General features: G+C 47.0%; 1 protein-coding gene and 1 long non-coding RNA gene across 2 annotated transcripts in view; both read right to left on the bottom strand.

Moving 5' to 3' along the window:
• Positions 1-23957, bottom strand: part of LOC308457739 — a 515363-nt gene that overhangs the window by 40895 nt on the left and 450511 nt on the right. The gene's annotated exons all lie outside the window — the stretch shown is intronic.
• Positions 1533-18584, bottom strand: CDC42EP1 (CDC42 effector protein 1). The gene is made up of 3 exons (XM_080971776.1): positions 18385-18584; positions 11561-12601; positions 1533-6576 (listed from the first exon to the last, which is right to left on the bottom strand). The coding sequence occupies exons 2-3, from the start codon at positions 11976-11978 to the stop codon at positions 5759-5761; spliced, it is 1236 nt and encodes a 411-aa protein (XP_080827902.1). The 5' UTR covers positions 11979-12601; positions 18385-18584; the 3' UTR covers positions 1533-5758.

Genomic DNA, 23957 nt, shown 5'->3' with positions numbered 1-23957 from the left:
ATCTGCATCAGTCAGGATGAAGTGGTAAGAACGGACAGTACCAATTCAGACTAGTATGGTCAGGTGAAAAACAGGACAGGTTTTAATAGCTGTGTAGAAGAGGGAATTTCAAAAGTGTAGCTTGTCCTGCAAGCTTCAGCTCTATGGCCTTTCTCTACCAGTCAGCCTGGGGTCAGCAAAGTTTTTCAGCAGGGGGCCAGTCCACCGTCCCTCAGACCTTGTGGGAGGCCAGACTATATTTTGAATTTTTTTTTAAATGAACGAATTCCTATGCCCCACAAATAACCCAGAGATGCATTTTAAATAAAAGGATACATTCTACTCATGTAAAAACACGCTGATTTCCGGACCATCCGTGGGCTGGATTTAGAAGGTGATTGGGCCAGATCCGGCCCCCAGGCCTTAGTTTATCTACCCATGGCCTAAACTTAGTGGTTTGATGCAGAAACAGCTTCATCTTGGTACCAGACACCTTCAGTTTGGGGAAAGAGGCACCCAGGTGTTGTGCTTTGAATCACATCAAGGGAGAGAGTCCTCCTTTTATATTATCTTTGCTTCTTTTTTATCTCTAGGGAAATTCCAGCCAGGTTAGCCATTAACTAGGCCTTGCCATATCTTATCTTCCTCAAGCTGGGAGAGGGGGAGTGGAATTGCTACAGAATGAAAACCCTTGACAGGTTGTGTCCTTCATGCAATCATCTGCCACGGGCAGCATCTACCAAACATCTGATGAAGCCCAGAAATTGCTGTGACCTGGAGCATTACAGGCACTCAAGTGTGTCTCGCACTTTCACATCAATTCATTTCAGTTTGGCCTTCTGCATCTAGAAGCGAATCTTTGCACATTACCAGCCCACATAATACTTGTTCCTCTGAGGACTGCAAACTTAATTCTCCCCACCCCCCAAATAATATGTTTTAAAAAATCAGCACTGAATACATGCCGTTGAACCGTTCTACAAATACACATATTGGGCCAAGCTGGTGGTGGGCCTGAAATGGGATTGTGAATTATCTGTGTTTGTGAATCTTTTTAAATGCATCTTTTAAAATGCATCTCCTCCCTTTTAAACTCACAGATAACAAACACAAAGGCTGAGGCCTGCGAAAGATGCTTTTCAAGGGGGCTGCTAACATTTGTGAACTAGGTTGGCTATAAGGCAAAAGGAGGTTGAGAATTCTGGGGCCTGTGTTGCTGCAAGAAAGAAGAATGCTTCTTCTGTGGTTCTGAGTATTTGGGCAACTAACCTCTGATGCATCATGTAGACTCACAACCAAAGAACGCTGTCCAATCAGACTCTTCCTAGGAGTCTGGTAAAATGATTAGTCATTCATTCATCCCCAGTCTCATCACCATTTTAATAGCCTAAGGAAGGAGACTTCAGTTGTTAGGAAACTGCAGGAGGAACTCTGAATGGGTGTGATATGTTCGTGTAGGGTGCATGGGTGTGTCTTGCAACCAAGGACCCTTATTCTAGATCCCTAAAGTTGTCCCAGTCTCAAGGGGGGAAAAAAGACTACCACATCACCAGTCAGTATATAATATATGTGTATAAAAATTGTAATATTGAGAACAGTAACAAGTGCAAGGAATACATAGAAGGGGGGAATCTTTGGTTTGAAGCTTATCAGATAAACCAGAAAGATCTTGGAGAGATGTTTGTCAAGAGCAAGCAACACAAGGTCTCCTCTCTGCTTCCCTATAACATATAGAAAAATGGCCAGGAAGCTATGGAAGCTCCAATGGATGACTGGCTTTTCACACACCGTCAATCCCTTGGGGAATGGGTTGCCAACATGACACCCATGGACCCACACCCACCCACCGACACATTCACTGACACCCACAAGGTTCTGTTTCCCTGCCTGCTGAAATTAAGCCAATGGAAATGCTTTTCCCCAAGGCTAATTGTGGTGGTTTGTGACACCACCACCACCAAAAAGCTACAAACACAGCTGTACCACAATTAGGCTTCGAAGATTCATATTTTCCCCCTTTTACTATTATATTATGGGTTTTTATGTTGTAAACCGCCCTGTGGTGTTCTGATGAAGGGAGGTATAAACATTTAATTAATTAATTAATTAATTAATTAATAATACAGTCGCCTAATCGTTGTGGTGGGAAAGCGATCATCCTGATTATTGGAGCTTGGGGAGGGAAGGTTAACTCTTGCCTCCCCATCCTCACTCTCCAGTAAGATTACATCCACTGGGGTTGCAAAAGGAAGCAACAACACTCCCCCCCCCCAAGTCTAATTGCTGGCAGAGGGGGGAGTTTGCATGTGTGTGTAGTTGCCATGTATTTATGTGTGCTTGGTTTTGGTGTGAGCATGGTGCCTTGCAGCAACACTTTTCTCTGGTTTGCCCACAGGCTGGGGGGGGGGGGCGGGAAGTTGGCGATCCCTGCTTTAGGCCTAAACCAGTCATGTTCTTAAATGTGCCGTTGCATTTAACATGCTCATTGTTTTATATATATATATAGAGAGAGAGAGAGAGAGAGAGAGAGAGAGAATGCAATTAGCAGCTGTGGTGTGTATGTCTGATAACTACCGGGACAACAGCAGGCAGAGTGGAGGAGAGTAACTCTTTCTTTCCTTGCTGTTGTCCTGACAAAAAAATCCTTTGAAACTGCTGTTTGCCTTGGGAGCAAACCTTCCTTTGACTACAAGGGCTGTAGCTCAGTGTGAAAATTCATATGCAGGGGTTCTAGGTTCAAGCCCTGGCATTCCCAGAAAGTGCTGAGAAACACCAAATGAAACTCTGGAGAGCCACTACCCATCAGTGGAGCTAATACTGAGATTGGTGGGCCAATTATCTGACAGTATAAGGCAGCTTCCTTTTTTAAAAAGTGCATGTTAAATGCAAAGGTACATCTAGTCTGGCTGTTAGATTTAACCCAGTGCTTCCTAGAACCCAGCAGTAACCACCAGGATGACCAGCCCTGGAATACCAGTGTGAGCCGAGTATTGAATCTCCCCACAAATGCCATTTACGTATAACTGCAACTGCAACTCTTCAAGTTCCTCAGGCCACCAGTGGGTTGAGGTCAGCAAGTCAAAACCCACGGGAGTGAGGAACAGCCGTTGACGAAGCCTTCCTCCACAGTGCTTGTCTATTATATTCCTGCTGTTACTTCCTGCTTTCCTCTCCCTGCTCCTGCCACATAGATCTCGTTGGCAGTTTTTGCAGGAATGGGCTTCCTCCAGCCACTGCCAGCTCGTTGAACAATCAGAGTGCTGTGAGGGACAAGTTGTGTGACCTCATCCCCCAGAAATCTCTGCCTTGGCACAAAAACCTCTCTGTGTGAGTGTCGGGGAAAACGGGCTCATTCCAGAGAAGCTGCAATGCCAAGAGGCATCTAAACCAGAGGACACGTGGAGCGCTGTGATCCAACACCCCTTGCTGAGCAGAGACACCAGGAAGGAGAGGAAAGGACAGACAAGGGTTCCCCAAGCCCTTGGAGAAATTGTGTGCTCTAATCATTAACGCTCTTAGACAGAACTAGCTGTATACAAACAGTATACAATACTGGACCTTGCTGGACAGAATTGTGGAGAAGACTTCCTGAAGGGTGTATATATTATGGGAAAGAAAAGACTCCTTTGCCTTATCTGTCCCTCCCAAACACTGGGTAGAAGGGCAGTGAGACCCTACTGTGGACTGGTGTTTGCTTGAGTCAACCGAGCTAGACACCAAGAGAAGAAACTTTATGGAATCTTTTTGCAGTAACAGGGTCAGGGAGGGAGAGGAACAAAAATGCATCTTCTTGGGTCTTTCTAAACATGATTTCTATGGGAAATCATGTTGTGTGATGCATTCTGATTCTTACTGGCAGCCATATCAGATGATGTACAATGACTTCTTCCTCATGGCTGGTATGTCCTCTGAATACCAAGCGTTTGCTCTTTGGCATCCGCCTCATCCCTTTTGTTTATCATCTAAATAGTTTCTTGAGAGCAGAGTGATTTGACCACAGAAAAATGCAGACAGGGCTGGAAAAAGGCTGTGTATGTGTATCCCCTAAAATATGCAGAGTGGGGGGCAAGGGGAGAGTTGGACTTAGGAGCCTGATTCTTATGTTGTTACTATGCTAGGAGAAGATGACAACAACCCCCAGCCTTTTTTGTGATGACCTCTTCAAAATGTGCCTCATGAGAGGATTCAGAGTGACCCACCTCATGTTTCACATGAGGTGTTTCCCCACCAAAAGCATCCCTATGTGTAATTTACCAGCTCAAAGAGAAGGCTTGACCATATTCACTCTTTCTGGGGTGGGAAATTGTTGCTGTGGGAGAATATTTCCCGTGAGGTACATTTCAAATGTACTTCTCCCCACTTTGTTAGTGAAACTTGAGGTGGGGTACAGTCTTTGAGGACTCGATAATGCCGTTATGCTTGTCTGAATGGCCCCTGAGGCCACATCTTTGAGGACAGGGATGGGGAAAACCAGATGTTTTTAGATTCCATCTCCCATCATCCTGCTCATTGGCCATGTTGGCTAAGGCTGGTGAGAATTTGGTTCCAACATCTGGAGCGCCACATGTTCCCCATGTGGGACAAGTTAGGCATGTTAAGGCAGACTGAGGGGCTCCACCCAGCTATACCCTGAGAAGTGCTTTTCTTCCAGAACAAGCAGCCTGTGGGTGAGCTACCACAATGGCAGTGAGGCTGTGAGTGCTGGGGACACAGTTAAAAAACAACAACAGGTATGGCTTATGGGCCTTACATGCCCTATTCCTGCTCTAGAAGACCCAGGGAGCAGGGTGAAAAGTCTCCCTCTGTCTCCCATTTTGTGAATTGGATTCCTACACTTACACAAAATGGAGGACCCTGAACTCACTTCCTGTGCAATCCCTGGAAGCAGGGTGAATAACAACTTCATAGATAGGCTTCCCTGGAATGAGCTCAGAGTGATACCTCAAAGAAGACCAAAATGTACATTTCCTCACTAGAATGCAAAAGGAAGGATAAACAGACCAGGTCCAATCCAGGTTTCAGTAAATGAAGAAATGGATGGAGCACCAAACAGCCAATTTGAAGTCAAATCCAATCCAAGTCTGGTGTTCCTTATTAGCAGAGGAGAGAGGACATCTTGGATAGTTTGATGTTCGAATATCGGACTGGAAGATTAGTAACTGTGATCTTTACCTCAAGCAGAAGACATAAGTATTTCCTGATAGGTGAATAATGTTGCATTGGGACTGAAGGAAGCCTAGCATCTTGTGGCTTTTCCTGTTCTACCTAGACCTCAGGTTTGCTCCTTTTTCAAAAAACTTCCCTTCTTATAATTGTTTGACAGTGGTGTGCAGGGTCTCCTTGGTTTCCCCCCTCTTTCCTTAAGGATAAATTCTTTTTACCGGGCCATGGAGGGGTCATGCCACAATTTTCAGTGACAGAATCAGTCAGCCAATGGGGTTAAAGGGAAATGTGAACTCATTAACACCTGTAAATGCTGGCTGCATCGCAGAGCCATGACCTCAATGAAAGAGCCAACAAAGGCTGGCTGTCTCCTTTGTATGGTTCTGCTTTACTTCTGTCCCTTTCTTTAGACCACCAAAGCCAGTAGGAGGAGCAGGAGAGCAAAGCAGGTAATTGAGCTCCCTTCTTCACCGGCCTAACACCATCTAGAATATCTCCAAAGAAGGCTAACCCTGTGAGTTCACACACCAGTTGGCCTGCAAGGTGCATAGTTCCCTTTAACACTGGTCTCTCCTGGGAGTGTGATGGGAGGTCACAAGAGAGCATCTACAGCTGTTCAAACCTTAACTTCATCGTCCTCCTCATCAACATAGTCAAAGGAATCACTGTGCCTCTCCCTAGCAATGCTTGCTCCATCTCTGTAGAACTCTTCCTCCTCCTCCTCCTCGTCTTCCTCCTCCTCTACTCTGTGGTGCCATCTGGCCTTGCGTTCCTGCTGTTCAGCCTTCAGTCGCCACATGTTGGCATCTGGGCTTTCCCACGAGGCTTGGTTTCTTGGCTCTTCTTGCTGCTGCAGGCTGCGGTAGGAAGCTAAAACCTGGGCTGCCCGGTTGAATTCTCTTGCTTCCATGTCACAGCCATTCTGGTGCTCTTGCCAGTGGGTTTCTTTCGGCACTGCTCCCAGCTCGGAGGGCTTTCCCCTAGAGCAGGGCGACCCTTCCTGCGATGACTCTCTGGAATGAAAATGCCCATTGGCACAAACGGATTGCACCAGTGGTGAACTGGCCTCGGAGCGAACCCAAAAGCTTGATGCAGTTTTGCTCTCTTCACTTTTAGCATGAAGAGACCCTGGTCTCCAGGGCAATGAGTCCTCCCCACTGGTGTCCTCTGGGCAAAGTGGTGAGGCAGTGTCACTGCAGGCTGAAATTTTGCCCTCCCCTCTTTCCTCCTCTTCCGTGTTGCTGCGGCCGTGATCTCCCGGGAAGCTGATGACATGGAGGAGTTCACTCATCAGGGAGGGGCCAAGGTCAAGGTCAAGGCGAAAAGACAGCAAGGAGTCTGAGCGATTCAGCGCTGATTCGGCACGGTGGGAGCTTTCCTGGGTCTTCTCTGAGCGAGGAACACGAGGGATGGTGCAGAATCCAGATTCCACTCCTGAAAAGACAGTGAAAGCAATGGTCAGAACAAAGCATGGGAGAACCTGTCCTTTGCAGTACACACGAGAGCACAGGGCAGCTTCTCCAATGTAGTGCCCTTCAGATGTTTTCGAACGTAACACCCATCACCCCCATATCCATTAGGATGGGAATTGTAATCTAACAACTTCTAGGGAGAATCAGGTTGGGGAAGGCTGGTGTAGGATGGCAATCCTCTTATCCATATACGATGCAAAACATATGGATGGGTCAGCATTAGTCTCCAGGTATCCTAGGGAAAGGGAAAGCTGTTTTGTGTGGCCCAATCCTTCTTTTTAAAACCATGCGAGTCTCTGTCCCTCACAATTGGAGAGATGTTAACAGATGTGATAGCAAAAGAAGGGTGAAAACTAAGCAAGCGTGTCAGAATGAAGACCACATTTATTACATTTGACAACTGATATGGCTTCTAAGACCCAGTTTTGCTGCTTTTCAAGTGCTTAGTCAAGGTTTCTTTGCATCAGAGGATGGCAATTTCAGGATGAGGTTATCGCAGAAGGAGCGCACTGTGTCAAGCTAATGTTGATTTACATTTGCTATGCTCATGCACGTTGTGTTAATAGCATGCAACTAAAATATGCAAATTAGCCACAGCTCAGTGGCTTATGAGCTATTTCCAATGAGCAGCTCTCGATGCTAAGAGCAAATGGTTCATCCCTGAGCTCACCCAGTATCCTCCCTTCCTCCAACAGAGTCTCTATCAGATGTAGAGAGTAGAGGAAATATGTGACATCTCAGTATGATAATGGCACACCGCTTTTCTTCCTTGTCTTTTCCATCCTCTGGCAGATAAAGCTCAGTGGCCTGAGCTTCCCAAACTTTCGAAAACCAGGGCAGAGGGTGTTTTTCCACCTTGGAGGCACAATGTACTTTCACAAAAACACATCATTTACTCAGTCAGCTCCCAGAACGGTAGGAGGAAGGTGTTTACCTTGGAGTTAGGGGGCAGGCTAGTTAATACTTTGCCTTTGCCCAATCAGTCATGGCTCAGGGGTGAAATACCAAGATTTGGGGGTAAGAAGGATGCTTCTTACATCACCCCAAACCAAGGGTATCCAAGGTGGTTCCCTCCAGCTGTTGCTGGACTCCATCTCCCATAAACTCCAGCCACTGGCCATGCTGGCTGGGGCTGATGGGAGCTGCGAGTCCAACCACAGCATTGGCTACCCCTGCCTCTATGCCTTTCAGCTGTAGGGTGGGCTGTGTACCCTATCAGGATATTATCACTTTCCATACGGAGGCAGAAAGAGGGGGATCGATGCTGCCTTGCTTGATCCATTGGGCATAAACTGATGGGCGATCCAATAACTGCCTAATAACTCAAGGCACTCTCCAGTCCCTCTCAAGTGCTACAACAAGTAGTGTGGGGCTCATTGGTTTAAAGATACTTTGATGTAGATGCTGATCACTTTTAAGTTAATAGTGTTTGTGAATAACCTTTAGTCTTTTGTGTACACCGTTATGATAAGAGCAGGGCGAATTCTGCACCAGGGACATTTGGCCTGAGTGATGAAATCGTAGGGTTGGCTGCGCCGCAAATAAATAGCAAGCAATGGGATTGCAGGCTTGATTGCACTGCAATATTAGCTGGATGAATTGGAGAGAATGGGGAACCAGGTCTACATTTGAATGACTGACCCAGGCTTCTCCTTTACTCATAAAGCTGGAATTAATCTGGGTGAAAAGAAAAGGCGATATAAAGAAATCTGGGGGCGGAAGGATGTGTGCGCGGCAACTGCTGCATGGCTTGCAATGTTCGACAGAGGGCAGCGTTGCCCTGCTCTCCGCCTTGATGAAAGCCAGGCAGGCGCCAGCAATGCTAGAGGGGGCCAGGCAGCTGGGGGAAAGCCATTCTGCAGCAACAGGAGCTCAGAACAGAGACCGTTATTCACCTCCCTGCTAGTCCCACCTCAGTGCAAATGCTGCAGTGTGGACATTTCGTATTGGGCATGCAGAGTCTAGACAGAGCAAGCAGCGTCTCTGTTTAAGCAGTGAAAGTCAAGCTAGCTGCTATGCAAAGCTTTGAGCTCAAATCACCACAGGGCTAGAAGCTTTAGTTATGCTGGTTAGTGGAGGGTCTAGGTTCCCCCTTTTAGGTGAACCAGGCAATGCGTTTTGCCAATGGAGAAATGGTTGCCCTATTGCACCCTGTCTGTCTGCTTCTCCCTCCATTCAATACTCTCTGTTCCAGGGCCCATGTTACTGTCACCTTTCCCCCATATCCTCCTCTCTTCCTTTCTCCTCTGCCAAACATGCTGTAAATTCCTTACCCAAAACACACACGCAGTCCTATTTCCTAACAGCTGCATGTTCGGCATTTGTTGCCTGAGACAAACATCCAGACTCGAGACAAAAAAGACAGGCTTTTCCAGAGCTTCTGACAAGGCTGCTCCCAAATTATTTAACTATCACCTTACATGCTCATGACTATCTGACAATACTGGACAAACCAGGAAACCAATGTACAGCCCAATCCTAGGTTATGTGACAGTGAAATTATCTCCACTGCATTTGCACATTTAAGACTTCTAAAACAATTGGGCACAGGACTGAAGCCTTAGATTTCTTTCTCCATCTTTTATTTCCTTCTCTTCCACACTTACTAACCCCTAAAGTAATGCCAGTACTGTAAAATACCAGCCAGTTTTGTCTCACGTATTATTATTATTTTTTAAAAAATTCTGAGCCGAAAAGGCTGTCAGTATGGCTTACATGGGAACAATGACGAGCAAGACTCGTTACATATCTTGATTCCAATCACAAATCAAATATATTTTAAAAGCAAAATCGTTAATGCTATCTTCACTCACACCCACTGCGCACATTCAGCATAAGTTGTGAAAAGCTTTTCCATGCTATGCAAATGATACACACATATGTTCTGTATGCCAGTTGGGGGTAACCTGTCTTTTCCAGAGGTACAATTTGTAAATGTGCAGGGTTTTTCACATATAACACTGAGCATGCCGATGAGGCAGAAGTGAGGTCTAGAGTTTCCAGACTTGAAGGGCTTGTGAAAGGCTTGAATCTCCAAGTGGGCAAGGATGCATTTAATAATAATAATAATAATAATAATAATAATAATAATAATAATATTTAGAAGATGGTGCATGCAGCTTTCAGTCTGGCATGAGCTGGCTGCAAATTATAGCATAGACACGCTCTGTGTGTGCATCTGCCCTACTCTCCTCTCCTCTCCTCTCCCAACTAACCTTTGTCTCCAGGACCCATCTCCATGACCCACCACCAAGGGCCACCACAAGGACTCTGGTTTGGGCCCTGAAATTTCAGGGTCTGGGATGCTCTTGACCTGACCTGGCAACTCTAGCAAGGACAGCAATAGCACTATCCTCCCCTTAGGATGCTCCATACTGTCATCATTTGCAGTCAGCAGCAGATGGTGGGGTTGGGTGTTGCTGCTCACCTTACTTCCAGTTGCTTGCACTGCTACTGCTTACCGTAGAGAGGTGAGGCAGTGGCAAGGCCAACATGGTGCAAACACACTGGCAGGGACAATCCAGCACTCCTGCTGGTGTGTTTGCACTACACCCACTTCTCCCCTCCTCCGTTACTTCCTGGTAAGCAGCAGCAATGTGACCAATCAGAGGTCAGGTGAGCCATGGTGCCACATGCAACTCTACCTGCTACTGTTCACAGTTCAGCAGACATCAATTATTTTTCTCTCCTGGTCTGCTTGTACATTTTAATCTAATTTGACTTGCTCAATATGTCTGCAAAGCTGATCTTGTTGCTCTTGATTATTTTTCTCTAATTTCTACCAGTTTAGCTCTTGCAAAGTTAAGCTTGCTTATTTGCTAGTAACATGGTAAAGAAAGAAAGAAAGAAAGAAAGAAAATCAGCAAAGAACTTCAGAGAATAGCACTTTGATCTAAAGTAAACAATGAAGAAACAGATGAGAGAGAAAAGTAATAAGCAAGTCAATAAGCCAGGGTAGTGGAGGTATGCAAGCAAACAAGAAAGAATCAGTAGCTGTTTTATAGAAGACCCTATGCACTGGACTGACCTAATGTTTACTCTGAGGAAAATAAGACGTCTCTGAAACATTAGTCATTCCTGAAAATATCCAGGGCCTTTGCTTTGCTTTCCTGTAATATTCACTAACAGCATGTATAGTTGCAATGAGAGATTTACCCTGCCCCTTCTTTTTCTTTTCCCTTGTTTTTTCCCCAAACCATGTTTCCCATCAGTCTTTCAGACTTCTGTGGAGAACTGGGTAGACCAGAAAACATACGTAGCTATTTCTAGCCTCTTCTTAATGGTGCCAGGAGTATGTGCAGTGCATTCTGGGATTGCATGACTTGGCAGAAATATCACTGCTTGTACACTGGTGGAAGTATATTGGGAAAGCCATCACAAGGAAATGGATGAGATCTATGGCGCATACTTAAATGCTTTGCTACCATTTGCTTGGGGGGGGGGATTTATGAAAACACTCAGAGTCCTGGAGAGCTACGTCCCAACCAAAAACTTTCTATCTCCTTAGCTTTTATTTTATATTATGTTACTCACTTAAAATTCCTCTAGACCTAAACATGTGTACAGTCATGTTTGCCGGGGATGCCCGTGGAACAACTTAAATGCAAGCCTGTCATTTAATGTTGTTTATTGGACACGTTGCAATGACTCAGGAGAAAGTACTGATTTGTTAGTACAGCAAGCTGCAGACTTGTGTTGTAACAAGTAAAACAACTGAAGAAAAGAGATTTAATGGAGCAGATAGAGAAAGAGCAATGAGAAATAGTTGTACTATTATGGAAGAGGCCAAGTTCAGCATGCTGCCCTTAAACATGCACAGCACTCCTAAATAAACAGAAATCTCAAAGGTATTCAGTAAAGAAGCATTTGCATATGTGTAGGATTGTTTTGATTGCACACCTAAGAGTGAAGCAAGGCAAACCAATCCACCACCAGATGCCACCTACCATAGCCAGAGAAGCTGTTGGGAGTGCTCTTGAAGGCAAAGGGAACTCCAAAGCCATCACTCCCGTAGCTTCCTTCATTGAGCTGCGGCAGTGATACGGCGTTCTTGATGATGGGTGAGATGGCAGGGGGCGTAGGAGAGGCCTCGTCCTTGTTCCTGCTTCCTCGGCTCCTTAGTGGGCTCCTCCTCACGTGCCACAGTGTCCGAGCAAAGAAGTTGTTGGGCTTGGCTTCCTCGCCGCCATGGTTCCTGAGGAAGGAAGTGTCCCCAAAGGCATCGCCGCCACGACCCACATGCATGGTATGGCGGAAGTCCCCCAGTGGTGGGCTGATCATGTCCGGGGTCAGCTCCACTTTGAGACGGCGCTTGCTGTGGGAGCCAGACACCCAACCAATCACCGGCAGCTTCCCAAGACTCATCTTTTAGCCCGTTTATCGAAACACTGTCTCAGAAATACAGCGAAGTGCCGTTCAAGAGAGGTGGGCACAACTCTGGAGGTGTTTGTGTCTCAGTGACCTGTCACAGTCCAGGATCCTGCCATCACTTGTCCTTCTGCTTTCTTTCTTGCTTCAGAGGTCTTTCTTCCAGCCTATTCAAGACCAACCTGTTGTGGAACTTCTAGGTTTCCAGCTGGGTGTGGGCACCTGATTTCCACCCACCTCTGTAGATCCCCTAGATAGCGTCTCTTCACAGCTTTAAGGCAGCCACCAGGCTAATTTGTTTCTTCCAGGTTTGGGCCTTCAGGAATGCAGAGAGGATGTGTGTAGACTGGAACCCCTGTCTCTCTCTCCTTGGACAGAGGGAGGAGAAGCAGTGATCAAGGAGGCTGTTGTTACACCGGTCGTTGTTCCTGTCTGGCTGGAAGTGTGCAAAGCTGGAGGATTAATGTTAATCCGCTAACTCTTCTTCCGCCTGCTCTTTCTCTCTCCCGGCTTCTCTTATTCCACCTCCCACCAGTATGGGAGCTGGCTAACAGATGGGACAGCAGGTCGCCAGAGCCAGAGTCAAATGCCTTGATCCTGGATTCCTGTTGTAAGAGGTTCTGAAAAAAAGACAGAAAGGAAGGTGAGGCTCCTGAGCTGAGATGGTCTGAAATGGAAAACCTCAGAAGTGAGACTTTGCTCAACTGCTTCTTGTTGCCAACTTGTGTAGCAAAAGTGCACTTTTTACATTGTGCTCTACAGGGCCGATTAAATAGGACTTCTTCTGAGATGCCCCACCAGGTGGGTGAGGTTTTCTGCCTGTTATGCTTTAGTGCTCTCATGGTTTATATTTAGTGCAATATTGTTGGTCAAGCAGTTGTGGAGAAGGCACAAGGTCTTCCAATAAGCAGGCAAGAATAACTTCCCCCCTAATCTCCCCACTCTGCTAGCATGGCTCAGGATGGCCAACAAGATAGTCTGAAACAAAATTTGATGGTGGGTGGAAGTTGTCCTAATTTATTATATCTGCCTAAGTTTCATTGGTTACCAGTGATTACCTTTAAAACCTGGCATGGCTTAAGTCCAGGATACCTTAGGGACCATCTCCTTCCATAGCACCCTGCCTGCTTCTTAAGATCCAGAGAGGCCCTTCTCTGCATCTCATGGAGGGTGGGAAGCCTGCTTCAGTGGGGTGGGAGGGCCTTCCAAAGGAGCAGCACCCAGATGAAGGCACACCTGACCTTGCCCTGCGAAGTGTGGTGGGTTGGCTTCTCCACTCACTTGTTTTTTACTGCTTGTTGTGCACTCTTATTCTGGTGGGTTCTCACTGCATGTAGCAGATAACACTTTTTTGTTTTGACTTCAACTGTTCACCTTATCTCATTGCCCTGACTTCTTTTAAAAAAACAACAACCAAAAAACAGAAAACCATAATTTTTAAAATGTTTTGGAAGCAGCTCTGAATGGTATTTTGCTCAGGGTTTGAAATTTCAACAATGACGAAAAGTTCACAGGTTTGACATGTTGCCAGATTTCAGTACAAAATTTCCTTTCATTGAGCTGGCTCCCAAGAAATGCTCTTGTGCCCATTTCTCAGCTGAATACCTTTTTTTTTTTAAGCCTGTTGACTTGTGCCGGCCCTGCCCTTAGCCTTTCCAGGAGCTCCATCCCACCCCCCTCTCCATTTGTTCCCTCTCTTGCAGATCACCTTGGAAAGCACAGGTGCCAAGGCAGGCTAGAATGCCATGCTCTGTGCCAGGGCCACGTCTCCTTCCCAGCCATGGCTCTTGTTTGCTCACTCAGGGCCCCTCTTATCTACACAGCTGGCAAATGAAAGATTAAAAACCTCAAACTGGGATTTATGATAGATGTTGACGGCCCTCCCCCCACCCCAGGAGGGGGAGAAAACAGTGACCCTCTGCCCTTCATCCCTTGGGCAGCCAGTGTCACTTGTCGGTCTACAAAAGGACACAGAAGTGGTGGTCACCCATGGGGGTGAAGGCAGCATGAAAAATTCACAAGCTGGATTGCAGTAGTAGTAGTAGTAACAACAACAACTCCCTCTCCCCAGTGGATTTGCTATTTGCTACTTGCATTCAGTGCCAGCAGTGCTATAGCCTTCTTATTAAATAATGGAAGGAGTTAGTCTCAAGCACATGGTGCTGCCTTCTGCCTGAGACCTTCTTCTACCATGTACACTCTCCAATAAACTATGGCTTCCATCACTATGGAAGAAATAGCTTGCTTGCCTTTACTGATAACTTTGTACACAGGTGGGCCACCCACACCCCACCTGAGCTCCATGCAGCCCTTCACCATCTTTGGTGCAGCGCCCAAACTCGGAATGGGGCAGGGAGAGAGAAAGAAAGAATGAATGATGGATGGATGGATGAAGAAGAAAGAGGAATGAATGAAGTGAGAGAGAGAATAGGTGTTGTGTGTGTGGAGAGAGACTGAATGGATGATACATGACTTATGAGGAGACAGGTAGAGAGAGAGAAGTGATGTCCATTTCTTTTTCTTTTTAATCCACCTATCACCACCTCCCAAGCACCTTCCCCCAAGGGAATATGGCTCTTAACCCTGAAAAGGTTGTTCACCCTGCATTTTGGGAGACATATTCTCCAGCATCAGGGAATGGAGCAGAACCCTCCATGTCAAAAGCCAAAGTGTTGTAACGCTTCAGGGGCAGGAGAAGATGGCTGGCTCTCCCCACTCCCCCCTGCCCAATCTGGGAGGTAATACATGTGCTTTATTCAAACATACTCTCTCACACACATGACAGGAGCTAGTGAGGAATGCAAGATGCAGTGTTTATTTATTTTTTAATAGGTGTAGCCCACCTTCCTTTTTCCAAAAAAGAAATCCAGGACAAATAGATAATATGTATCAATAATAATCAAATATAAAAATAATATTTTTTAAAAAATCATCAGAAGTACTAGCAGTTTTGCCACCTTCTTTATGGCAAGGGTCTCCTATCTTTAACAGCTGCAGGGGCCAAAATTCAATAGGTATAGTTTTATCCAAGAACAGAGATGCAGTAGTTGAATTCTTCCCATCATGCAGCTGTTAAAGGCCCCAAAGCCCTGCCAGTAACAAATAGTGGCAACCTAAAATACAGTTATTGTAAATAACAGTTGCCAACTTTTTTCTGGCAGTGTTTCTGTACATTTCACAGCTGCACAACAAGCACAAATTCAAGAGTCCCAGGCATTTCTTATCAACGTATCTCCATGCTGAGAATATTTCCAGCTGGATTTTCTGTGTGTCATGCAGCTATGAAAGGCACAGGAGCCCTTTCAGGAAAAAAAGAAGGGACTGTTGATGAAAATTTATCTTGCTTTTAATTCTCCCATTCCTTATATACCACAGAGATACAATCCACTGCCTAGAGCAGCCTTCATAAATCTGGTGCTGGTGTTTTAGACTACAACTGCCATTATCCCAGACCTTTGGCCACGTTAGCTGGGACTGATGGGAGCTGGTGTACAAAACATCTGGAAGGCACCAGGTTCAGGAATGATGGAGTCTAGAGCCATCAGTGGACCACATTGCCTGAAAAGCTCCAGAAGAAGGGGATGCATTCCTGAGCCTAGTTTCCTCTGGAGCCTTCTCTCTTTGCAGGCTACAAGCAGAAACTGGGAATGTACAGAATTGTAATATACACCATTTTAAGAAAAAATATGTGCTGGTTAAGGTAGACACATGGAGTGACCAGAACCAAGGGAGAACGGGATCTCCTGTAACTTTGACAACAGTGAAGAAAATGTAATTTTTGCAGCTGGTCTTGTCACAGTGTGGCATGTTTGAGAAAAGATGCACCTGCTGCAGTTCCCTGTTCCACAAACTATTATCAAGTACAAAGCACCAGGCATCTCTTGCATCCAGTCAGTCTAGAGCTGCCCATTCAGGCTTTTCGTTACGTCACATTCAAGCGCAGCCAGTGAGCAGGCCTGAATGTACTGTAGTTGGCAGATACTATATCTTTATTACTCCCTACATCATGCTGACCAACATGGCAGCTTTTGCAGGAAGCTGGGTGTGTATGTTCTCATTTCTTGCACAGTAGCCTAAACATGTTCATGGGATATCTCTACAACTGTACAGTCAGGATAAGCACTGACTCTTCTGTCCTCTCCCTTTCCCTCCAGGTCCCTCGTACTTCAGTCCATTAGTGAGTTTGAGTGTAGGAACCTATTCATTTTATTTGTGTACAATGGCCTGGTTGACACATCACATTAAACCATGGTTTAACACTGAGGGCGAACATCTAGGAGGCCACAGCTTCCCTATCCCTGGTCTAGAGTGTTGGGCTAGGAGGCCTGCATTCCTAGTGAAGCTCAGTGGGTGACCTTAGTCCAGTCACTTTCTCTCAACCAAACCTACCTCACAGGGTTGTTGTGAGGGGAAGTACCCTGTAAGCCAATAAATAATTCATGACACATACAACGAGCTCAAACTCTAACTCTGAGTCCTTGCTGCCCCGGGTGGCAAATGCCAAGCAGTGCCCTTCCCCTGCAGCCAGAAGGCCTTGGTCTAATGCCCAAACCACAATGTGCCACTGGCTCCACAGAGCTCCTTATCTTCCATCTTTGGCTCTGCTCCCTCTTTCGTTCTTTCTCCTTCCAGCCAACCTAGGCTGCTGCTGCTGAGACTACCAAATTAGTCTGGAACGAAAACAACAAAAATCTTTCCCACTCACTAGAATTCACAGGCCAAACATCCAGTTATGCCTTTGTTTGAGGAAAGCTCCCGTGGTCAACAGATGAACAATGGCTTTTGTTCTGCTCCTCAGTCTATGTATTTCATCTGTCACATGTGCAGCGGACTCCTAAGCGTATTTACTTGGCTCGTCCAAATGAGTTCAACAGTTGCATACTCCCAAATATGGGTGGATAGGATTGCAGCCATTGCTTTACAGCATTTGCCACCCTGGCCATCTGTCTAGAACAGGCTTTCCCAGCCTGGGGCCCTCCAGATGTTTTGGGCCACTACTCCCTGCATGCCCCTGCTGATGGGAGTTGTAGTCCAACGTATCTGTATGACATCAGGTTGGCACAGGTGCTTTCCCCCTACTTTTCTAGTATCTCTCAGGTTGGATACCCAGCTTTCCTTCACCCCAGTCCTGCCTATTATAAGAACCCCAAAGAAAGAAGAGAGTGAACAACATGAAATGGCCACCATCTTCATGACGCCTCTTATTTTAGGGGATTCTTCTGGCTTGCTGTTGTGCAGCCCACCATAACTTAATCAATGTATCATGTTAGTTGCCCATTAGGCTTTCAGTTTTGACCCGGTAAAGTTCAAAGAAGTCACCAGAGATAGTTCTCTTCCAAATAAGAGTGAAAGGGAACCGATCCAGATGTCTCCTTGCTTGGAGCAGCTAGAACCCAAATTGGCTTCCCTAAAGGTAGGCACACCAAAAGCAGAAAGTGATGGTTCAAGGTGGTCTGAGAACAGAACTAGAACTGTTTGGAGTCACACTTTTGAGCGCAATGAGTCCTTGCCCATTTCCCCTTGCTAGGCAAAACTTAAAGCCGTATCAGCTGAGCCATGTGGAACTGGAACCAGCAAAAGTCTAGAAGATCCTTCCGCTGGAGACAGTTTTCCTGCCCAGATCAGGAGAATAGTCTGGAAGGTCAACCTCATAAGCCTTGAAAGCAAAGTGACGTGTGTGTGTGTGTGTGTGTGTGTGTGTTTATCTGATCTTAAATGTCAAAGTACTTCAGATGCACCTGATGAAGTGAACAGTAGTCATGAAAACTTACGCCATAATACATTTGTTAGTTTTTAAGGAGCCACAAGACTTTGATCAAAGTACTTCCTTGATACTTCACATATACACACTCTCTCCCCCCCCCCGTAATTCCCTTTCCTGTCTGAAAAAGCAAAGTGGCCTGCTTAACCCTTCAAAGAAAAGATGATCCAAACTACTTTCACCTGGCGCATGCACATCACAACTTCTGCTTCGGTGACCATTTTCCTCTGTGACATGGCTCCCTCTTGACTCCTTAGACCTTTCTCAACCCTGCTATCTCTTCTTCCCTCTCTGCTCATTCCTCCCCATCTACAAAGCCCCTTTCAACTTACTTACATTTCTCTTTTCTGACATTGTCTCTCCCCTTTTTCCAGTGCCCATCCCGCAAACAACTTGCTTTCCATTTCTCCTCCTGGCCTCTTTAAATTCACATTTTCCTATTACAGCTTCCCTCCGTTATTCCCTGCTTCTCATATGATGATGATGAGGATTTTATTAGCAGTTGCCATAGAGCTCTATTTCCTTTAAGGCCCCCGATGTCACTCCCCACCCCACAGCTCCACTTTCCCCTTGCCAGCCCAGTCTGCCTCACACCCCCCATGTGTGACACGCATACAAATACCAAAAACTTTTGGACTTTACCTTATCTTGAGGGGACAAAAAAAGAGAAGACTTTCTGGAGAGCTTGGATTCTTTTTTCCCCCCACAGCAAACTTGCCGGCACGCCCACAACACGGGGAAAGCGGTCCCCCCTCGCCCCACACAGCCTGGTGAGGGATGCCAGTGACGTGAGAGACCCCCAAATCCTTCGCCCTCCGTTCCCTCACCGCGGGCATCCAGCACTGGAGCCGCTGGAGGAGGCACGAGAGGGATGTGGAGAGCGCGGGGCGGAGTTTCAGCCCGCCCTGACCAATCCGGAGCCGTCAGGGAACGAAGTCCGGAGGAATGGATTTCAAAAGTCCGGCCGGGGGGAAATTCAGGAACTCCTGAGCCCCATCCTCCCCCCCCCCCGTCTTTCCACATGAGACTTCCGCCTCACGAAGCGTCTGGCATTCTGGCTGCTCCCCCCTCGCGAAGTGGAATGGAGGGCCAGCCTCTTCCCGCGCGCTCCCAACAAGACCTTCTTTTCGCCCAAAACTCGAGGGGGGAAACTAGACGGTGCGCCACGCGCGCAAAGAGCAGCAGCGCGCATGGGACGTGAGAGCGTGGATCGCAGGCAGTGGCGCAGCGGGGTCCTTTTCGACACCCACCGCCCTTATTTTATGGGAGGGAGGGATTCAAGCGCATACCGGAGAGTTTTAAGTCCGCGCGCCATCGAAGTGTCTTCAAGCGCTCTGTTGCCCTAGCGTGACAAATCCATTTTGACTTCTTGTGCTTAGGATAGGAAAGCGCCGGGGGTTGCACTGAAAAATGTGGGATCAGGGGTGCCAACTTGAATAAAATATGGTGGGGAGGCAAGTAGGCCCTGCCCAGCATAATTAATCGCATGACGTGGTGTGTGTGCACCATTTGAATGCCAATGTCCATCAACTTGGGGGGCGGGCGCTGGACCCACCTCAAATATTTTTAGGGGCCCCCAAAGAGACCTCGACCGCTAGAAGTTGGCTCCTATGCATGGGATGCACCAGCAAGTAAGTGGAAGGCATAGATAAACAACAGCCCAGAAGCAAATCAGGATGAATGTGTAACCAGCCCACAATCAAATCAGAACAAATGCTCAAAGAAAGCCAGGCATCACCTAACTTCTGTGTAAACTTTGGGCAAGCAAATCAGAATGAATGCTCAATAAGCCCTACACCGCGGATCTTCAGCTGTGCAGCACACAGTAAAATCTTGTCTTGTCACCTCTCCTCCCTACCTTTCCATCCTTTACAGTTGAGTCTATATTGGCCATGCAGACTGGGGCTAATGGGAGCTGGGCTCCACCACCTTTGGAGGGCCACAAGTTCCACATCCCTGCTGTAGTGAGTCTAGTTACTTCCAGAACAGATTGCCATAATGAGCTCCGGATGGGACTGCAGCTACCAGGTTTCGGTCTGGAGTCAGTAGATGAGATAATACTACAACTATTCTCTTCTAGCAAAACTGGTTAGCAAGTTGTTTCTGGACTCGGTTCAACCCAAACACAGATCTTTGCTATCTTGTCCTTGATTCTTTTCTAACACTGGCATCCTGTACAGGCATTTTAAGGTAGTTCAGAAAACATACTTTCCGCTGCAAGTCTTATCCGGGAAATATGCAAATCCTACCATGGTACGACCAGGTTCCATGTGCGAAAACAGTTTGCTAAGTCTTGAGATAAAGTTCCCCGGGCAAACACACCCATGCAGTGACTCCTGGTAAGTTCATGGGAGACTCTCAGCTGGAGCAGTTACTGAGTCCTTGATGCAGTCAGTAGGGACAGAAGCAGGGGACATTTGGCCAGATGTAGCAATGGGTTGGTGTTGGGGGCAGGTGCTGCAAACCAGTGTCGATAGTCAGAGCCAGCACTGGGCGGGACCATTCACAAAAGCCCTGTAATTTAGGTCAGGCTACATCGGCAGAGGTGGGGAACCTTTTGCAACCTGAGGGCCACATTTACTTGTGGGCAACCAGAAGGGGGCCACATATCAGTAGTGGGCGTGGCCAGGACACACCCCGCACTCCGTGGCTCATATGCCCATCCATCCAGGCAACCAAGCAAGAAGTCTTACCACAACTCAAGGATATATTCCAGCCAGGTAAGATCACTAGAGGAAGGTGCAGAGGCAGGACAGTGTGGGGGGATGAATTGGGCAAGTCTCAAGGACCGCATAGAGAGGACTAGAGGGCCACATTGGCCCCTCTGAGCCTGAGGGTCCCTATAATCAATGCTATAACAAGATAATTATTTCTCAGACAAGTGGGGATTAAGGGGGGGGGAAGGATTCATGTATGTGCTGCATTGACTTCCTCAAAGTTTGTTGTTGTTTAGTCTTTTAGTCGTGTCCGACTCTTCGTGGCCCCATGGACCAGATCATGCCAGGCACTTCTGTCTTCCACTGCATCCCGCAGTTTAGTCAAACTCATGCTGGTAGCTTCGAGAACACTATCCAACCATCTCGTCCTCTGTTGTCCCCTTCTCCTTGTGCCCTCCATCTTTCCCAACATCAGGGTCTTTCCCAGGGAGTCTTCTCTTCTCATGAGGTGGCCAAAGTATTGGAGCCTCAGCTTCACAATCTGTCCTTCCAGTGAGCACTCAGGGCTGATTTCCTTAAGAATGGATAGGTTTGATCTTCTTGAAGTCCATGGGACTCTCAAGAGTCTCCTCCAGCACCATAATTCAAAAGCATCAATTCTTTGGCGATCAGCCTTCTTTATGGTCCAGCTCTCACTTCCATACATCACTACTGGGAAAACCATAGCTTTTACTATACGGACCTTTGTTGGCAAGGTGATGTCTCTACTTTTCCTCAAAGTTACGCAGCCTAAATAATGACAGGCTGTGTAAATGCAGAATGCAGGTAGACTGGATGATAACACAGGCCTGAGGACTTAGGAAACATCCCTGATGCTACCCTTCACTGGGCTCATGGTTGACTGGGGAGATCTAGCAGCTGGGAGAACTCAGTTGGTAGAGCATAAGACTCTTAATCTCAGAGTCGTGGGTTTGAGCCCCAAGTTGGGCAAAATATTCCTGCATTGCAGGGGGTCAGCCTAGAGAACCCTCATGGTCCGTTCCAACTCTACAGTTCTATAATTCTATGATTCTAAGTGATGGCACTGGCAGCAGCAGTGATGGTGCTGGAATCAGGAACCTGGGCTTTGCATTCATGTCCTTGAGGCTAGAAAGCATGATCCTGTGTGTCAGAAACTCAGAAAGCTGTGTTGATGACACAGCTTCCTCCTTCCCCACACCCATGAGGAGGAGGCGCACTGGGCATTAAGGAAGCTCATGTATTCTGCCTTTGGAATAACTTGGTATAGGCTGATTCTTGCTCCATTGTGCAGCAGCAGTAGAGCATGGGATGCTGAGGGCTACCCATGGTCTCTAGCACCAAATCCCAAGGTACATTGCAGTTGGCTCCTCCTCCTAGCAAGAGAAGTGGAACCTATCTAAAGGCAAAGTGGGGCAGAGGTGCCTTTAAACACAGGGAAAGCACAGGAGCGGATGGCTTCATGCAGGTGCCCTGTAAATAGTGAAGGAACTGGAGTGGCTGTTCTGGAGGAAACGCCAAATATGAAAGTATCATAATGTTCTATGAAAGTTAGTAGCTGTTAAGTCTCTTTCAGATCCTTCCTTGGTTCTGTTGCTTCACGTTGGCTTGCACGCCTCCTTTCTTCTCTCCCTGCTATCACTTTGGGAAAAGTTATTGACTGAGTGCCAGGATCAAATCAGCATTTTCTCAGCATGGAGATGCAGCGATCAAGGGAAGCTTCACCTCTTGACTTTCTGTGTCTCATGCAGAGGAGTCCTGCCTGAAATGGGTGGCATCCCTATAAATCCACTTTTCTCTAAAAATGATCTGGAGTTCAAGATCTTTTACTAAAATTGCATGCCATTACCCCCTGACTTTCCCTATGAGCCATTCCTTGGTCCATCTTCTCTCTGGTTAACTCATATTTTGTATGTCATGTTTGTGTCCCACTCTTCTGCTAATAAGTTTAGGACAGTGTATATGGTATATCAGACTGTCCAATTTTTATCTTCACAACAGGGAGGTCAAGCTGAGACTGAGACAGTTACCCCAACCAAGTAGAGCAGGCTTCCTCAACCTCGGCCCTCCAGATGTTTTTGGCCTACAGCTCCCATGATCCCTAGCTAGCAGGACCAGTGGTCAGGGATGATGGGAATTGTAGTCTCAAAGCATCTGGAGGGCCGAGGTTGAGGAAGCCTGAAGTACAGCAGAGGCAGCAGATCTGTGTGAGTGAAGAAATTTCTAAGACTGTTGCCATTATAGATTGACACTTGTCCAATCCCTCTTCAACTGGCTGGATGCATCTTTTTGATGTGATGTTCGTCCTCATCAAATGTTTTGTGTGGTTATTGCCTAAAATGACAGCTGGATCTGGGCACGCCACCCGCATCCTCAGAGCTACCCAGTGAGCATCATGACTTTGCAGGGGTTTAGCCCTCCGTCTTTTACATTTTTACAGTTCTGGAAATGTAATTCAGCACCCTATATTGTCAGGCCATTTGATACCATGAGCCCCAGGGGCATCGCTCGGTACTTAAAGGGTTTGGAGCACATGCTCCTGGTACAAATTGACGTAACATTTGCATCTTATAATGTACACATATATGTCCCTCTGGGCAAATTGAGAAGATGGATAGCTGGGGGGTCTCACCCACAGCACTCACTGTTCACTGCCACCAGCTGCCCCTGCCCTTTAAGCAAAATTGTAAAGGTTTCTAAAAGCGAGGCAGGAAATTCAGGGCTTGGCACAGAAGGCCAGAGGCTCAGCCACCCCCGCTTCACCATCCAGCAATGCCCCCAGTGAACTCACTTTCAGCCTTCGTTTATTAAATTCAACATTTCTACAATAACTTACCAGATACATGGCTGGTGTTTCAGACTAACGGCAACAGCAGCATTTAAAAGGTGGTTTTCCATGCTCGATAAAGCATGCTGCTTTTCGCCCTTGCCTGATGTGGCATCTGTCAAACGTTGGAGGGTTCGGATGCCTGTGAAACAGGGTTAACAATTACTTACCCCACAGCGGGGTTTCTGAGGCCAGACTTGCTAGACCAATTTATTATTAACGTGCAGGAGTGCTGCATTCTTTTGGCCTTGGCGGATGGGGTGGGGCTTTCTGCCAAACCCACGGATCTGGGTGCACCAGGGCGTGATGTCTGAGCAAGTCCTGGCTAAAAGCAGCTGTCCATTCCCTCTGGCTTCTGAACCCACTCAGCCACCCATTCATCCAGGATAGTACCTTGAGGATGCCATACAACCCATCCCCTGTCACAAAACATTATTTCACTCTGTCTTTTTGCCCCAGCTGGCATTGCTCAGCAGAAGTTTTAACTTTAGCCCCATGAGTATGTCCACCCGTTTGCTGGAAGATCTTGGGATATCCTCCACCCCCCTTCCCCAAACTCTCTCATTGTTGTGGGGTGGGGTGGGGGGGAGTTGATTCCAAAGAAGCTGTAATCATCCCTGCTTGGGAATGCAGAACAAATCTCTTCCAGATTGGGGTCTGGTGGGGGTGGAGTCACAAGACTCTCAGCTGAAAGGGGCTGCAAGCCCTTTTCA

Source organism: Podarcis pityusensis, assembly GCF_964106645.2.
Source record: "Podarcis pityusensis genome assembly, chromosome: 10".
Taxonomy (NCBI): Eukaryota; Metazoa; Chordata; class Lepidosauria; order Squamata; family Lacertidae; genus Podarcis; species Podarcis pityusensis.
The sequence above is the reverse complement of the archived record's forward strand: the minus strand, read 5'-3'. Positions and strand labels throughout refer to the sequence as shown.

Bases quoted from the DNA above. Each gene is read 5' to 3' on its own strand.
- CDC42EP1 (XM_080971776.1), bottom strand. From the start codon at position 11,978: ATGAGTCTTGGGAAGCTGCCGGTGATTGGTTGGGTGTCTGGCTCCCAC. The intron at 6,577-11,560 runs GTAGGTGGCATC...CTGTCTTTTCAG, and splicing joins CAACAGCTTCTCTGGCTATG to GAGTGGAATCTGGATTCTGC.